The sequence below is a fragment of the Brassica rapa genome, chromosome A04 (genome assembly GCF_000309985.2).
Source record: "Brassica rapa cultivar Chiifu-401-42 chromosome A04, CAAS_Brap_v3.01, whole genome shotgun sequence".
Classification (NCBI taxonomy): Eukaryota; Viridiplantae; Streptophyta; class Magnoliopsida; order Brassicales; family Brassicaceae; genus Brassica; species Brassica rapa.
Window position 1 is genome coordinate 21,055,152 of NC_024798.2, and position 18,236 is coordinate 21,073,387.

Consider the following 18,236-nt stretch of genomic DNA (forward strand, 5'->3'; position numbering starts at 1 on the left):
TTTGTTTATGAAGTAAACATATTCTTTACTCCATTATAAAATTAAAAATAAAATACAATTAGAACACTTTTTATCCCAAATTTTATTTTGAAGTGAAATATAAAATGAGGTTGAAGATGCTCTTACATATAGAATATATAATATGTTCACGTGCAAACCTAGAGCCCTAAGCTCGTGAATCCTCTGCTATATATGCCTGAATCCTCCCTTGTTCATACTATACACCTTACTCCTTAGATCTAAGTTGTGAATACTGGTAAAGTGGTTTGTAATTTAGCGATCATAGCTATATTGATCAAAGTCAAATTAAAATGTCAAAAATGTGCCCACGTATTACAGACATTCGTCCTTTTGTAGAGGAACGAATCTGTAAAAATCTTTATAGCTTTGTTTACAAAAAAGAAATACATATATACATATAATTTGTTCGTGATAAACTTACCAATATTTTATTGCGATTTAATTAAGTTTTCATATATATTATTTATGTATAATTTTTGAAGAGTAGCTATAAGTTTTAAATTTCATTGCATAGATTGTTTGACAACAACAAAAAGTTCGTTTAACCAAAAAGTTAGTATATAAATAGACCTTTTCAAAGAGTTTTTGTCACTAATAAACAAAGTTGTGGGTTTTCTAACTTTTCTAGTACACGGATACATAAATGCCAATTTTATACTAAACCAAAATATAATATAATAAGATATTCTATTGATAGTCAAGCCCAAAATTTTATTGCAAGTTAAGGTTTGAAAATGATTCAGATGGTGGAATAATGTCCATCTTTAAGCGATCACATCCTTTCGATTTCGAACGGTTTTGTGTCATCAATCTTGTATTTTTGTGACCACAAGTTCATAATAGACATTAAAGGTACAAGGAATTAATCAGAATGACGTGATTTATATATACATTTTCTAGTAAGCTTGAGACTCAACCAAAATTCGAATATATATATTTACGATGTATAGAATATTTGGATTTAATAATATTTTTTGCTCGTATACATTGAAATGGTCTAGTAATAAGTGATGTCAAGGTCCACAGATCAAAGATCACACTTTGATTATAAGGTGAAGTTTTTTAAAAAAAATTTACCAAGTTAATTAAAGGTGTAAAATGTTGACAAAGTAAAACGCGATCGATGCAATGTAAATTCAACTGCATCACACCATTGACAAAATATTATTGAGGTGCCGATCAATAAAATTTATTTATTTTATTCCGCTTGATTTTCGAATCTGCACTAACCATTGTTTGTTTCGGACTGTTCATTAGTTTTATCGTGTTCATTAATATGAGACCTTAATATATATGTATGTAACCCATATTGGAGAGTTTCTTTATAGGGTACTCTATATATATTGATATTTTCTCTTTATTATTTTTTGGTACTTTAGCTTATTTAACCAAAGTAAATTTTGAAGACGACCTAGAGGCTATAGAGTAAGAGACTTCGTTGTTTTTACTCACATTAAATATCTCTTTTACCTTCTCCCTCCTCTTGTCCTATCTCTCTCTATATCTTTCTTTGTGGTATATAATACACAGCAACCCAACAATCAAGAAGATCAGATCATGGTGGGGTTTTTTATTTTCTCCTTATCAAGAATCATCTGATCAGTCAAATACCCATCAATCAATCAAATCCCCAAACACTCCAAAAAAGAGAGGATCAGCTTCCAACTTCAAAGCCTTTTTCTTCTTCTTACAAAAATGTCTATGTCGTCTATGTCTTCTCCTTCCTCAGCTGTTTTTTCACCAGAGAACCTCTCACCTGATCCTCTCTCCCCTTCGGAACAGCTCTGCTATGTCCAATGCAACTATTGCGAAACCATTCTTGCGGTAAATAAATAACCACTATTCTTTACTTTCTCATGTTCTCTTCTTAATCTTCTCCTTGTCTTGATCTATGTATAATTAGGGGTTTGTTATTCACCGTGTCTCTTGTGTTTTATAGGTCAGTGTTCCTTACACAAGCATGTTCAAGACCGTAACCGTCCGATGTGGTTGCTGTACTAATCTTATTTCTGTGAACATGAGATCGCTTGTCCTCCCAGCTTCTAACCAGCTCCAGCTCCAGCTTGGTCCTCACTCTTACTTCACTCCCCAAAATATTCTGGTAACTAATATTATTTGAATTAACAATTATTCTTATAAATATGATGTCTAATAGTCTATATCAAGCCTCAAAGATATTAATTATTATTGAAGGAGGAGCTGAAAGATGCACCATCAAACATGAATATGATGATGATGAATCAACATCCTAATATGAATGACATTCCATCTTTCATGGATCTTCATCAACAACATGAGATTCCTAAGGCACCACCCGTCAACCGCCGTAAGAGACAATAGTTTCCTCTCATTTCTCTTTCGTTTGTAAAGTGATTTACATATTTAAAATTTGGTAGTAATTATATGAATCACCACTAAGACATGCATAGCTTTTGTAACATTGCTGTCACTGGATCTTGTTTCAAACCATAGCGATTCTGAGTTACCCATAGAAAGATACTTAAGAGATGGGTTTTCTGTATTTCATTACCATTCATTAATGACCTTTAGCATGTGATGATTGTCTATATATCTTGGATGACTTTAGCGTTTGTAAGAGTAAAAATAAAAAGAGAGATAGATTCATGGATCCCCCGGAAATCTAGCTAGAGAGAAAGAATCTATGTAAGATGTTAGAAGATGAGCTTGCCTTTTAGAAATGATGAAGTGATGATGGGCTAGAGAGAGAGAGAGAGAGAGAGAGAGAGAGAGAGAGAGAGAGAGAGAGAGAGAGAGAGAGAGAGAGAGAGAAAATACAATGAAAGTAGTCTTAATGAGTGTTTGTCTCTTTCTGTCTGAGTTTTTGTTTCTTCGCTTTGTCTTTGCCATTGAATTTTGCTATTGCCAGCTCCAGAGAAAAGACAGAGAGTCCCATCCGCATATAACCGATTCATCAAGTGAGTTTTAATTAGTTTATATTATATTATATGCATCATTGATCATATATAACTTTAATATAATTCATTGTCACATCTTTCTCGTAGGGAGGAGATCCAACGTATCAAAGCTGGTAATCCTGATATAAGCCACCGAGAAGCTTTTAGTGCTGCTGCCAAGAATGTAAGAACCTTAAATTTCTTATCCAAAACATACATAGAAACTCGTTATATCCATTGGTTAAATTAAATAATAACCAAAAATGTCTAAAATCTATTGGTAATACAAACACAAGATAAAAGTATAATTATGTTTCAATATTTACAAACGCTAGCTTGACCATCAATTCAACGTCTGGAATATTATCAGTTAAGGCGCATATTGGTTTAATCCATTTCCAGGTTCTTGTTGCTTCCTTTACTGGAAGATCATTGATATTAACATCAAAACTTATTTTGAATTAGACTGCAGGCGGAAACTAGGGTTTGATTTCCCAATGCCTATACACTCTCGCATGCGTACATATATTGTGTGCCTAGATGTCAGGTTTTAGAAAAACATGTAGTATATAGCTATAGCTGAGATTAGGAGTAAAGAGTTTTGTCCGGTTATAACACAAGTTGATATGTGTCGTGTACGTATGTTGTTTATGTGTAATGCAGTGGGCCCACTTCCCCCACATCCACTTCGGGCTCGCGCCAGACAATCAACCCGTGAAGAAAACCAACATGCCCCAACAGGTAAACCCTAATCTGTCGACATATACCTTACATCAAAATCAAATGTATCTCATGTAATGATTCATTAATGAAAATTCACATACTTATTAAAAAAAAAAAATCTGTCGACATATACCTTATATCTTTAAATGAATGTTACAATTTTCTTAAAACGTTACGAATATCTCCACAATCGTATCTGTTTTGTTTTTAATGCATACAATTTATTTGTCCGTCACAAAAATAACATAAAGAATTTGAGTTGATTTTTGATCATATCTTAAAATTTGGTGTATAGGAGGGTGAAGACAACATGGGGATGAAAGAAGGGTTCTACGCTCCTGCTGCTAATGTTGGTGTGATTCCTTATTAAAGATATATTTAATCGATAAGTATTTGAGACTTCGAAATGCAGTTTGTAGGGTTTATGTTGCCCAAAAGTAGGGTTTCTTTATCTTTCTTGAACTTATATATGTTATATATGCTTGCGTCTTCTTCTGTTGATGTAATCAAAATCTTGCTAATTAATGAGGTTTATTATGTTAATTTTGATATGTAATTTTATGGTTAATTAACTTAGCACGATTTTTTTTCACTCTAAGCAGAATTTTAAAACTAAGTAGTACTAATTGTTATTAGTCTGATTTAATTTAATACCATCGCCACATTTTTTCAGAAAAATATTTAAACAACTTATGGTTAATTATCAAGTTGAACAACACATTTATTAAAAAGATTCATATATAGCCCAATTCAGAAGAATAGAGTTTATACAAGCGACCTTATTTCTACAGTTGAAATGTAGGAAAGATATTAAATAATTACATCAAACGATCATTTCATTAACAAGTTCAAGCCTTACAAAATGAAACCCATTCAATATGAAATAACAAAGGTTGGAGATTTGCCCTTATCTCACAAAAAAACAATAGACAATAAAATAACTAACAGCACAAAGCATACCAGAGAGTTTTATCTTTAAAAAATCATAGATCTTCAAGCACATTGGAAGCCGTAAGGAAGTTTCTTGCCACAATAGTTCAGTAGCAAGCTCAGATCAACAGGAAAACTGAGATTAATCCCCACTACCTTGGCTTTAAGAGCGGTGCAAAGACAAACAACAGCTTCAAGATTAGCAAGACCCTTAAGAAGTGCACAACAAGGAATGTTTAGTGGAGAGCCAACAAAGGGCCGGCTTACTAGGAGGATAAGGTCGCGACCGCCCCCGGACCAAGCTCGTGTCCCCCGTATAATAATAATTAAGAGGTTCAATTTTTTTATAAATCTATATTTTTATATAAATTTTTTTTATAAATATAATAAATAAAATTAAAAATGATCCAAAATTATTTAATATGTATATAGTTTTATTTTCATTACAAAATATATAAAATAAATTTTAGAGAGTAAATTTTTTTTTTGTCCTATGGATTCTAATAGTGTTGAGCCGGCCCTGACAACAATGATGACTAACCCCAAAGGTCTGCGCAAACACCGAGCTTAAGTGTGTCGGTTGGACAAGTGGGTTTAACCGCCGTGTCCTTCTTGGGTGGTTTCGGGGTTTCAGGTGTTTAGGAGTAGTTGGTGGACATTTTGCGGAAGTTACAAAAGCGAAGAAAATAAGGTTAAATGTGAGAAGAAAACCTGTTACTACAAGAGTCTTAGGGAAGCCGCTTTGAGGTTCCCTATGAAATGAGGCATGGAACGGAGCCACTACGAAAAAGTTCCTGGAAGTCTTTGAGGAAGGGTTTTGGGATGAATGTGAAGGAGAGATATGGTTTATAAAGAAGTTAGTGACTCATTAGTAAGAGAAATATACAAAGAGATGAATTTAAACTAAGATATGATGAGAAGGATCTGTGAATAAAATTTGAGTTAAGAAACAAAACTATATATATCCAGCTAGTTTGACCATGGAAATTGATTAATACTATTACTGATATTGAAAATTATTATTTTCATCATTAAAAAGGAGAAAATACAAGAGGATCAATTACACGTTGATGATAAGATATTTAGCTTAATAGGCATTGGTCAATATTAGTCTATATATTTAAAAATAAAAGTGCAAGAACATTAAAAAACCCACAAATCTTGAGAAGACTCTGCTGGTAGAATACAATATACACAAACTGAAAGATGGGAAACATCAAAACGCAGGTGTTTCTCAGGTCATGGATTTAGATTGAAGAAGCACCAAACGTAGTCTCACCACTGTAAGTGATGTAGAGGAAGCCATCTTCATATTTCTCCTCTTCGTAGACGCTTGACAGAATCTCTCCTGTAGGAGGAAGGACATTGTCTACGTATATGAAGATAGCTTTCTCTGAACTTAGTTTGATTCTTTTGCGAATCACATACACAAATTGACCAACTGTTAATTAGGTCTGATAGGTATCTGCAATTATCAAAACCCAAACCATTCAGAAAACTCCATTTAAAAACTGCAAATCTTTTTAAAAAATAAGTTTAAGATAGGAACAAAGGTTATTTACTTTTTCTTGTCAATGTTTGGGATTTCAAATTTCTCAGCCTTTTCCACAATCACCTGCAACAAAACACTCATAGTCCCATTCCTTTACTGATCAAAACAAATCTAGTGCATGTTCTGTAACAAATCTTGGCAAAATGTTGAGAAACTTGTGATCAGCAACATACAAACACATGAATGCCACAAATCAGAAACTTGTGATCAGCAACATACAAGCTAAACTGCGGATTTTACCACGAATCATCAAAGATTCATGATCTTCGTGCAGTTGAATGAGAATAAACTGATGATAGATACTTAAAAATCCTAAAAGAACAGAACATACATGGATCCTGTCAGGGTACTTCTCTATGATCCTTAAAGATTCAGCTTGCCTCTTTTCTAAACAAACACCATCTTGAAGACTCAGAAATACATACATACATACATGCACACATATAAGATCACAAGATCAAATCAGTAAAAAAGATTAACCGAGATAGTTGTCCAGCTTAAGGCTGCTGCCTTTACTCATCTTCACTCCTAATGATTTATATGAAAATAACAAGATTCACTAATCAGGTGAGAAAACGAACAGAGTATGTAACATATCAAATCAACTTAAAACTTGGATTGATGTGATATGGACAAGGATCAAACTCCTACAGGAGAAGAAGAAGATCTTGATTCTCGACGAAAAATTCACAAACGCAACCTTTTTCTTTTTCTTCTATGATTGGATAACGATTAACTACCTAGGATGATTCGTACTTTATGTATGTATTCGCTGACATGTCGGGTAACTTGTTCTCCAAACAAGCTACGTAATATAATACATAAATTTTAATTTATTGCTGTTCTTCTTACTCGAGACTTTTCCTCGTAAGTGGATGGCACGTCTCCCTCGGACTTTTTCTTAATAGATTAAGATAGTTACTTATCAAATAACTATTTTAAATAGTTACTTATCAAATAGATTAAGATAGTTACTTATCAAATAACTATTTTAACAATAGTTACTTATCAAATAACTATTTTAACTATTTTTCTTAATAGATTAAGATAGTTACTTATCAAATAACTATTTTAACTATTTTTCTTAATAGATTAAGATAGTTACTTATCAAATAACTACAATCGCATTCATATCAAATTATACATACATCCGTATTCTTTTTGAAACTCTAGAATTTAGTGGTTGGGTTTAATCCTCTAAATCTTACTACCCTCCCACTATTATTCAATGAACACACAATAACAAATGTCTTTTGGATTACAAAAGTTGAAAAAGAGGGGATGAGAAGTCTAAGTTCTTATGAAAACCGTAATACAATCCTCTAACGCACTAATTTTAAGATTTAAACCAAAGGTAAATAGACGACGATAAGATAAGAGAGACAAGATTCAATGTCCTAACACAACACTGTTTTTTTTTTTTTTTTACTTTCCATGTCTTTTGGGTTCTTGCTGAAGCCACTTTTGAGACTTGTCGAATACTTTGTATTTTTCAAACGAGATCATGTCCTCTTCATAATGTATCCCAAGATTAAGCCGATTAGTCCCACCAGAAGAACGTACATGAACGGTATCCCACCACCACTCTGACTTCTCTTGCTTTCACGCTTCAACTTCTCCTGCAATCGTATACATATTTCTTTGTTATCAGTTAAGGTTCGTGTTTGGCAATGAAAGGCCAATGCAAGTGATGAACTAGATTCTTACTATTCAAAAAGAAACAAAAGAAAACAAAAAAAAAAAACAGGGAAACTAGCAATGGAAGTGCTTGTCAAAATTGCAGGGAGTAAGTAGTTCAAAACCACAATGATGCGGTGAGAATTTTTCCTTACCAATTCTTGTTGAAGTCTGTTGTTCAGTTGAATCGCAGAGTTCTTTTCCTCCGTGAGCCTTGTGATGAGAGCTCTCGCCTGAAATCACACAAGTCAATAAGCATATCATTTTTTACATGTAAACAGGAATGAGCATATCACCTAACTCTAACGGCAAGTTTTGCCAACTAGTAGCTAGTAGGTTTGTTGCAAATGCATAAATAATAAAAAGCTAAAGCCACAGCAGAAGAAGCCATATTCATCTACACCACAGTATTGACGTACCAAACTCTACACAGCTACAAGATTGGTCATAGCTACAAACAAGGTAAAATTCTTTACGGTGATAATTTGATAAACACAAAGAGTATATCAATGAGCGAGATATTGAGTTGCTAATAAGCTCAAGAAAAGATGATTCCGTAATGATATAATACTCAAAGCACTCTTTCTGATGCCAAGGTAGCTCACAGCTTCTTGAAAGCATTGTATAAAAGATCAGAAAGTTTGCTAAAATACCTCAGTTGAGTTTTCCTGAGGTTCAAGCCTGTCCACGCTAAATCTTGGAGCCTAAACTCAAACAAGAAAAAGCAACACGATTATTACCAAAGCAGAAGCATAGCAAAAGGGTTCTATTTCCTTGGCTAATCAAGCTGAGTCTATACTCACAGCAGTAAAATCAGAAGCCCCATTGTCAGAAACGGAAGCTCTTGGCGAAGAGCCCTCTTCTGACCCTTCACGCACCGGTGACGGTGGTCGTGGTGGATCAACGTAGACAACTCTCAACTTAGTCTCCTCAACTCTATGCCCTGCCTCTTTACTAAACTGCAACATTCATCACCAAAAAAAACAGTGTAAAGTAACCATAGCCATATGAGAGAACCATATAAGAACATTACCATCTCAGGAGTAACATCCTTGGCAGTGACTCCAGGACTAGCCACAACACACTGAAGCAAGAACTTATCCTTGCACTGCATATCAGCAGGAGCTTCCTTCTGCGCTTGCATCGTCACTAAGTTTCCAAATAAAACACAGAGAAAAACGATCGTTGAGCTCTGATAGCATATCAATAGTATGAATGTTGAGCGACGATGAAGAAGAAAGTTTGTTATGAAATGTAAATCTCAACATTAATTGTAACTGTACAGTAAAGTCCGCTAACATAGGCCTGCGACTAAGATTACGTTCATTTACAGTTCTTGCAACCTGCGACTAAAATTATGTTCGTGAAACGCATCACGCGACCTGCGACCAGTCGCGCGATCAAAATTTTCTTAATTTTTATTCGATGCTTTTTCAGGCGACTTGAATCGTAACCTGTGATTGGTCGCGTGACATCAAAACGAACAACAACCTGTGACTTGCGACCAATCGCAGGTTACACGACGACAACAAAACGAACAACATCTTGCGACCTGCGAACAGTCGCAGTCGCAGGTCGCGCGATTAGTAAACGCGATTGAACAGGGCCATAAGCTTAACCAACAACTAACCACGCCAACGTATACCATTAACAACACGTGAATAGCACGTGATAGATGTATAAACGAAAGGGGAAAGGGATCATCAAGAGATACTAACCTAGAACCTCAGAAGAGGATCTCGGAAGCACAACGCCAGTGTTAGGCCTCACACAATACTTCTTCGGATTCGTCGTTTTAACCTAAACAAAATTGATCATCGAAACAAACGCTAAGAGATCATACACACAGAGAAGAAGAATCTTCGAAAACTAAGAAGGATTCTGATCGATTTTCACACCTTGAAGGCGACGTAATCGTCGGTTTTGTTAGCTAAATAGAGAGAGCAAGAGATCTGTTTCTTCAATTCAACTACACAGCAAATCGCAGATTATAAGGCAGATAGATCTATAAGGAGGAGAATCATTGAGAAATCGAGCTTACAAGGGAATTGAAGATCGATAGGATCGATGTCGAGCAGCGCGTTACTCATTCTGATATGATCGCCGGAGTGTTTGATCGTTTTCCGTCGTCGTCGCTTTCGAAGACTGGAGAAGATATATGCAGCTTCTTCTGACTCGAGGTGCGTTATACTATCTCGGGGGTGTAATTGTCATTTCAAGTGGTGAACAAACTCGTTTAAAAAAAAAATGTTTGACCAGCGAGAACCAGGTGGCAAACCACGTCCCCTTGTGGCTTTCTAGCATCATTATGGTTTAGAAGATCTTCCATGTGTCTTTTATCATAAAAATATTTAATTTCATAATTAAAAAAAAAAATTCATATAGTTTTCGAGTTTTCGAGTTTTTTCATATTTTTTTGAAAATTTTCCAAACAATCAACATTTGTTTTTCAAAAATTTTAATAATTTTCAATAGTGAAAATACCACCTGTAAACATGTTTTAATCTCTTTTTAATCACACCCTAATTGATTGTCGAAAAGCAAAAAAGTAGATTATCTAGTTATACCATAAGCAATTAGCATAACGAGCACACTTGATCGGATAAATGCAACCAGCTAAAATATTATTTTGAATCAAAAGAGATTCAGTATTCTTTTTTTTTCAAATCCGGCTGACAAACATGGTGTACTTTTGTTGAAAATTCATAATTTGTTTTGTTGTATACGCTATATGACACAACAATATTGTATAAAATATGACTTTTTTAGTCACTCGACTTGTTGTGTTCTAATCAGGGTTCATATATGGATGACTGATAACTGATAAAGTGTAGTCATGTTTGTGGATTTGGAATATTAATATTTGAACAATAAATACAAATATTAATTACAACGAAAATTCAATTTTATTAAATAACAAAATGGTCAAATGCATGGACCGTATAGTGAGTTTTTAGTGGCCTTGATTTGATGGATCTATTTTAATGGGCCTTTAGTTTTGCTTCTGCTCATTTCATTTTCTTCTTTTTAGCTATGAAATGAACTACATATGCTTGATTCTCTTGGAATCTTTGAATTCTCTTTGTCCAAAGACAACGAGGATCTCAATAATTTACATATTTAGCTCTGAAATTTGGTCACGGGTCAGGGTCATTTTGGTCACTTTCAGCTCTAAATCACACAAACGTCCCGGCAATTTCTTCCTTTCCTTGTGCACGACGGTCTCTCGCCGACGCGACCACATCAAAAGCATGCATTCAAAAATAATCACATAAATCAATTTTAAAAAAAAAAAAATAATATTGAAAATATTGTAAGATCGAGGAATCAACCTTAAGTTCTAGAGTTTATACTTTATACCTTGAAAAAAGATAACATGAAATCAGCAAAAGAACATGTAATATTCCAAACATACTATAAAGGTCCGGTCAAAAGATAGAAACCCAAAATTATATTTAAAAAAGTACAAACATATGACTTCAAAAACCGAATATGCTGAGGATTTTATCTTTTTTTTTTACATGAACAGCAACAATAATCTAACCTTTATTTTTTCCATATCTCATCTCTTTATTACATGCCACATTCACAACACTTCGTCACGCCAAAGCTAAGCATATCCTTTTTCATATTCTATTTCATAACCACTATTTATATCTCTCTATAACGTCTTCTTCTTCCTCCAGATCTCATTATAATATATTTCTTTCCCTTCTTCATTTAAACATATACACTTATTTTGATGAAGTTCGGTAAGAGGATTAAAGAACAGATACAAGAGTCGTTGCCGGAGTGGCGTGACAAGTTTCTCCGTTACAAAGAACTCAAGAATCTGATCTCTTCTCCTGCTCCGGCAGAATCTATCTTTGTTGGTTTGTTGAACGCCGAGATTGAGAAGTTTAATGCCTTCTTCGTGGAGCAAGAAGAAGATTTCATCATCCACCACAAGGTATATATATAATACATTCTTGTCGGGTTTACCGAGTCCACTCAACCGAGTTTGACTCATTACAAAGAGTTTTAATTTTTTGGCCAATCACTGTTCTAACTTTCTCCCCTATGAAAAATGTATGATAAACAAACATTTCTATTGGCTGAAATATTTAATCGAAATAACAATATAACTATAAATGTGAATTAGGTATGTATTTTTTTCGATAAGGCTGGAGACAATTAGTTTATTATGAACGAAATTAAAATGAGGTTTATAATAAGAATATACTTTTAATAAGTTTGTAATATTTCCTCTTTAGATAGATAATTAATAGTCTTCATGTTTAAAAAAAAAAAATTATTATTTTAATTTAAGCGCACGATGCTAAACACATGAACCAATAAAAAATGGAGTGAATATATTATACGCAAATTTTCGTAACTAATCAATGTATTTGTAGGAATTGCAATATCGGATTCAGAGATTGGTAGAAAAATGCGGAGACAATGATGATGTAATGTTCAGAGAAGAGATTGGTGAGATCAGAAAAGATATTGTTAACTTCCATGGCGAGATGGTACTTCTCGTTAATTACAGCAACATTAACTACACTGGTAATAAAAGTTACTTTTAACCGACAAAATCTTTACTTCAAGTGTGTCTGGTCGGAAAGAGAATGAAACTTTTTATTACAGGGTTAGCAAAGATTCTGAAGAAGTACGACAAGAGAACAGGAGGAGCATTGCGATCACCGTTTATCCAAAAAGTTCTTCGCCAACCGTTTTTCAAGACTGATTTGGTGTCGAGGCTGGTGAGAGAGTGGGAGACGACGATGGACGCGATGTTTCCGGCGTTGACTAGGGAGGTGGAGGGATACGAGAGATCTGCGGCGGTGAGTTCGGCTGCGGCGGGAGAAGGGATATTTAGGAATACGGTTGCGGCGTTGATGACGATGAGAGAGATGAGAAGAGGGAGTTCTACTTACGGTGCTTACTCGCTTCCGCCGCTTAATCTCTCCGACTCCGATCTCGTTTTACGGCCGAGACATATCCCTTCTCCGATACCTATTCCTTATTGATAAATCTTGTAGTAATTTAATCACACGGGAAATGGACTTATCATAATATTTGTATTTTTTTGTTTTACTTCCTTAAATCAAATGGAAAATGGCATTATCTTAATATTCCGCATTATACTCAATCGAATTTAAACAACTGAAAATTGCTCGGATAGCTAGACAGCTTTCTTTTGCTGGATGACTACAAATTATTAGCCCTGTTATTCACAATGTCACTGACTTAAAAAAAGTCAGTTGTTAGGTGGTGTAAATGTATAAAGGAGACTGATCAGTTATGTTCTGCGTTTCTCTAGTCAGGACCATCTTACATTATGTAAGTTGATTGAGTCAGCCTTTGGATGGAACAGAAGGATATATACAAGATTCTCTAAGTTTCTGGCCTGACTAGAAGAATAAGATACTATAAGTTTATAACTAATCTATTCCAATTCTGCATTCAAGAAGTATAAGTTCACTGGAATTAAAAACAATGCGACTTTGAACTTAGATAAATTACACCATCATAGTGGTTTGAGAGCAAGAAAAGTTTTGGACTCGAGCAGAGTTCTATCTAGAAAAGCGTATTGAGAGGCTAATCAAGAATCCAGGATTGTCTTTCAAAGGGAACTAGTTTAAATAAGATAGAAGCTGATACTCTAATTGTTTTTCACATTAGTGGTTGCTTACGGGGGTATCTTCTGGTACTAATCTGCCTTCTCGAAACGACACCCTTTCGTTCTGTTATATTAAGTAATTGGTTAAGTGGGTGTAGTAGTTTCTTCATTAAGCTGAAGGGGTGAAATTGTTATACGAGATGCAGAGAGATGTTTTGTCTTTTTTTTTTTAAAGTCAACTTCCTTTTCATTAGTCGAATGTTTAGAGTTGGCCTTCTATAAGATCCTCGTACATTGTTAATCCATTCTTTTTAATAAAGTAAATTATATGCAACTTTGTACTAGAAACTTTGTAGAGTTTAATTAAACTAGTTAACAAAGTTTGCAAGTTCAAAGGTGGTAATAGTCTAGAGCAGATATCATTGTATTCATCAATGTTGAAGTTTCTAGATAGCATAGAGCTCATATCGTTGTATTCATCAAAAATATTAGCTTTGTAATTCATTTGTTTGCAAAATACAAAACGATTAATTCTAAGCTAATTAAAATGCTGTAAGAACAAAATCAGCTAATTAAACTGAAACTTAGCTAACGATTAACAAGCTAAGCTATTTCGAAAAAATCATTATTACATTCCGCAAATACTATTGATAGGTACATGATCGTGTTGTTAATTTATTTTGTCAAGATAAATTTTCAATTTGATTTGCCGGAAAAAGTCCAAATATGACCAACGCGTTAACCAAAGTGACATCCATCCCGATTGGCATTAATATAAATGTTGTCTAGACTCACTTAGCTAGCCACCTTAGGTATATACATTCAGAAAAGAAGAACACTTGTAATATATACTTCTTTTTGTTACCAGATGTCACATATTCGATGTTATCTCGCTTTATTTGTGGCTATCTCTCTTTGCATTGCGTGGGATCTTCATTTTTTTGTTAGCTTTATACACATTCGACACCTCTCTCTTTTAGTTTTTTTTTTGCATATCATAGTTTATAGAAGAGTGACGTTTAAGGACATTGTCATGTTACTGAAAAAAAGGACATTGCCTTGAACTTTATGGAAATGTAATCTTATATTTTAACTTTTCCATTCGCACAAGTGAAGAAAAGACTCGAGTAAAATACATTTTCCTTACCTTCATAACTTATCTACTGTGTTTTTTTTTGTTGTTGTGCGTGTTAGCTATATCCGAGAGGATATTCGGCCAGTTCGTAGACGTAGCAAAGGAAATGCATGAAACGGTCTCGCTGATTTGAGGCAAATAAGAATTCACAAAATAGTAACAACGTTTTTGTACCCTTGGTCCGTTCCATTCATAAACCGTAATGATTTTTTCTCTCTTGAATATTTACCAAACAAAGAGAAAGAAGTACCCTTGAATAATTTATTTTTAGAAATGAAAATGAATTAGTTATACTTTGTAAGCACTAAATCCAAGTGATAAGCGAATAAACACCTAACAAAACATGGAATACTGATTTTTCCTTGCAAACACATTAAATCTTAGTGAGTAGCCACCAAACTGTGCAATATAAGACTAGTTGATCTATCACAACCACTTTAAATTACAACTTTGTTGATATCTACTGGATGGTCATTATGAACATCAGTCATTGGGTTTTGATTCCAAATCATAAGTAAAAGAATAAAGTATACGTGAAGAATAATTCTAAGTTGGTGGTAGTTTCAAACCCAATGGCCAAATTTGATTCTACAGTGAAAATGATATAGAAACCAAGACAAAAAAATTAAAGTTGATTTTTTCCTTTTTAGATTTGACTTCCATTTTTAATAATAGTAGGGCTAAAGAGATAGATGAAGTGGGCACTTCTATAGCTTCTAAATTCATATAGAAACTAAGAATTTATACTTGCAAAAAATCATACTAAATCGATTACCTAAACATGATAAGAACTTTATAAACAAAAAAACTTACACAATTTTTTTCTTCTATTCACTAATGAAACTTCAATGCTCATTGATTTAGGCCAACAAGACGTGAAGGCATGGCGTTAGAACATGTAAAAGTAGCCACCATTGCATTTAAAAATAATCATAATAATAACCAAAAACAAATAAAAACATAAACTTTTTTTTGAGAGTTCGATCAAAACCCAAAAAAAGAATAATAATAAACCGATAAGATCACGCAAAGTCTGTTACCTTTTCACCGTTCATCAAACACCACCATAGAGGTTTCAACGTCTTCGTTTGGTGCAGGAAGGTTAAGATCTATCATCCTCTGTTTCACCGATACTTCTTCTTTAGGGACTCTTCCCGATACGATGTTGTTGATTCCGTGTGACCTCTTGTGACCTCCAAGCGCTTGTCCCGAACTGAAAACTCTAAAACAGATCGGACACTGGTGAATTTTCTTCTCCTCATAAACAGAGTACTCTGTTTTCTCCTCATGCTCTGTTTTTGTGAAAGTTTTGTTCTTTCTGTGGCTCGCTCTGTGTCCTCCCAATGCTTGATAAGATTTAAACGCTTTACCGCAAGTCTCGCACTTGAATCTCCCTCTTCCTCCTCTTCCTCTGTTCTTGCATTCATGATCTGACTCATCTTCTTCTTCTACTAGAGTTTGCTTTGTCTTGTTATGTTGCTTCCACTTGTCTCTAGAGAGCATAATGAGACAAAAGGCGAGATCTTCCTCCGTCGTCGTGTCAGAAGCTGAGCTATGATGATGCTCTGTCTCACCGAGTTGACTCGTTTTCAGCTTCTTGAACTCGAAACCGAACGATCCGAGTTTCCTAGTTCGCTTGGATCGTTTCCGAGTTGGATTGATCCTCGACGACTCTGTTTCGCTTTCGGAGAAACCAAACTCCATTTCTTCTTTATCACCATCAGACGAAGAAGAAGAAGAAGCATCAGACTCTGTTTCCTCGCTGAGTTGACTCGGCCGTTCCTCACGTTTTGAAGAAGAGAGAGTAAGCATGTGAGATCTCATGTGACCGCCTAAAGCGCTTCCGTTGATGAAGCTCTTGAAACAAAATCTACACTTGTATCTCTCCATCTTCAACAACCAAAGAAGCTTCTTGCAAAGTTATCTTTCACAAAGAAGAGAGAAGAAGAAGAAGAAGTAGAGAAGCTACAAAAGGAGAGTACGTGACAAAAGCATTCTTCTTCTGCAGAATAGAAGAAGAAAACTTTATAAATTATTTATTTTTAACTTCCCTTTCTTTGTCTCACGCTATATTTATAAAATTCTTTAATTAATCGATCAAGAAACTGAAGAAAAGAGAGTAAATTTTTTACTTGACATGCGAGTTTTGCCCGTTTCTGCAAAAAAAATAAATAAATAAAAATGATTTTCCCATAATACCCTTCTCATTAATCGGATTAAAAATAGTAAAACTTCTAATTTAACACCACCGAATAATCAGAAGCAACGCGGTTTAGTTGTCTATTTTCAGCGCAACGTTAATTTAACTGCGGTAAAAGATAACTAATTACCATTTATAAGGGTGTTTTCGGTATTTCATAGCAATGTAACGATTCGGACCAGAACAAAGCGTTGTCCAAACATATGACGGGAGGATGTTAAGTTATTAACATTGTTATGGCTGTTAGTTTTTCAGTTTGTGACAGCCACGTACTGTTTCAGACGACGGTTACTTAACTTATCCTCACCTACCAGTAACAAAATCAGAACTAAATAAATTAATTAATTTTCAGATTCTGCTTGCCATCTTCCTTTTTCATGACTTCCGCCAACTGTCTGCGACGATATCTAAGTCTTAAGAAAGTTAAAAGCCAGCATGATTCTAATACCTGACTTAATTATCGAGAGTATAATCTTAATTTAATTCCACTAATCACTCGAGTTAAGACGATTAGGAATGCCAAAAATTGTGAAAAGATTGAAATTCTCCTTTGATTTTGGATCTTCAAAGCTAGAAACTACTGAGAAAAAGTCAAGAAGCCATAATTTTCGTTTATCAATAACACTGCCACACGTTCTTGTTCAATAAAAACAAATACCACCAGCTAAAAGTCCATTAAACTTAAAATGAAACTAAAGATTAACAAAACAAAAAGGTATATGCTATAGTAGGAGTAACCAAAAAAAGTACAACCTGTTAAGCTACAAACGCATTAAACTTCGGACCCACTAAGATTGATGCCTTTGGTCTGTCTAATACACACCTAACCATCTCACTTTATTTTCTCGTAACACTGTAGTAAGCGTGATCAAACAACCAACACAACGTTCATGTGATCTTTTCCTATACATTGAACTGATCATTCAATGAACAAATCAACCATAGCTAGTGCAAAAGCTTGGAGTCTTACTCGTGCGCATGGTCAATCACAAATCTTTAAACAAAATTAAAGTCAAACGTTAGACAATTGTCGGTTACGAAAAAACAATAAATGTACTCAAAGAACTTACTTAGTTAGGCGATTTCACACACGAATAGCTTTTTAACTGAAAATTTAGAGATGTTTTAAATCAAAGTTGTGGAAGCAATTGGTCTACGCAAAGTGTAAAAGTTGAGATTCTTCTTCAATGGCATGACTTAATGGTGGTGCCAAACCACTTACGCTACTCTCTTAAAGAAAAGAAAAAAACTCATCACTCCTTTAAACTTTCCCGTTGACTTGTCTCGTTAGAACTTCAAATTAATATTTCATTATGAATAAAGTATATGCAAGTATAAGTATGTGTTACTTATTGTCCACTCAGCATATAACATTGGGTTAATGGCGTTTCAGCACATAGATTAATCAAACCGGCTGATGTATGAATTGAAGTATATATCAATACTTTTCATGAAGTCAACTTATACTAGGCGTCAGT

At 34.4% G+C, this 18,236-nt stretch overlaps 5 protein-coding genes across 6 annotated transcripts; 2 read left to right on the top strand and 3 right to left on the bottom strand.

The window, feature by feature from the left end:
* The first annotated feature begins 1,436 nt into the window (after nt 1–1,436).
* LOC103866196 (axial regulator YABBY 1) lies at nt 1,437–4,210 on the top strand. Of its 2 annotated transcripts, none has more exons than XM_009144074.3 (7): nt 1,437–1,845; nt 1,961–2,122; nt 2,215–2,347; nt 2,915–2,957; nt 3,045–3,120; nt 3,600–3,677; nt 3,955–4,210. In XM_009144074.3, the coding sequence occupies exons 1-7, from the start codon at nt 1,717–1,719 to the stop codon at nt 4,027–4,029; spliced, it is 696 nt and encodes a 231-aa protein (XP_009142322.1). In that variant the 5' UTR covers nt 1,437–1,716; the 3' UTR covers nt 4,030–4,210. The 2 variants fall into 2 exon arrangements, with proteins under 2 accessions (XP_009142322.1, XP_009142321.1); XM_009144073.3 differs by having other exon boundaries at nt 1,459–1,845; nt 2,909–2,957.
* A 288-nt stretch (nt 4,211–4,498) lies between these two features.
* Nucleotides 4,499–7,080, bottom strand: LOC103866195 (autophagy-related protein 8e-like). The gene is made up of 4 exons (XM_033290334.1): nt 6,622–7,080; nt 6,473–6,528; nt 6,152–6,204; nt 4,499–6,054 (listed from the first exon to the last, which is right to left on the bottom strand). Exons 1-4 carry the CDS (start codon nt 6,659–6,661, stop codon nt 5,898–5,900), a joined length of 306 nt encoding a protein of 101 aa, XP_033146225.1. The 5' UTR covers nt 6,662–7,080; the 3' UTR covers nt 4,499–5,897.
* Nucleotides 7,081–7,381: 301 nt separating this feature from the next.
* Nucleotides 7,382–10,108, bottom strand: LOC103866194 (vesicle-associated protein 1-2). Its single transcript, XM_009144072.3, has 8 exons — nt 9,860–10,108; nt 9,717–9,787; nt 9,537–9,618; nt 8,852–8,967; nt 8,622–8,777; nt 8,472–8,522; nt 7,974–8,051; nt 7,382–7,760 (listed from the first exon to the last, which is right to left on the bottom strand). Exons 1-8 carry the CDS (start codon nt 9,906–9,908, stop codon nt 7,644–7,646), a joined length of 720 nt encoding a protein of 239 aa, XP_009142320.1. The 5' UTR covers nt 9,909–10,108; the 3' UTR covers nt 7,382–7,643.
* A 1,009-nt stretch (nt 10,109–11,117) lies between these two features.
* Nucleotides 11,118–12,945, top strand: LOC103866193 (SPX domain-containing protein 3). The gene is made up of 3 exons (XM_009144070.3): nt 11,118–11,767; nt 12,213–12,366; nt 12,448–12,945. The coding sequence occupies exons 1-3, from the start codon at nt 11,561–11,563 to the stop codon at nt 12,828–12,830; spliced, it is 744 nt and encodes a 247-aa protein (XP_009142318.1). The 5' UTR covers nt 11,118–11,560; the 3' UTR covers nt 12,831–12,945.
* Nucleotides 12,946–15,367: 2,422 nt separating this feature from the next.
* On the bottom strand, nt 15,368–18,187 carry LOC103866192 (zinc finger protein ZAT4). The gene has a single exon (XM_009144069.3). It carries the CDS (start codon nt 16,446–16,448, stop codon nt 15,603–15,605), a length of 846 nt encoding a protein of 281 aa, XP_009142317.1. The 5' UTR covers nt 16,449–18,187; the 3' UTR covers nt 15,368–15,602.
* Between the last annotated feature and the right edge of the window lie 49 nt (nt 18,188–18,236).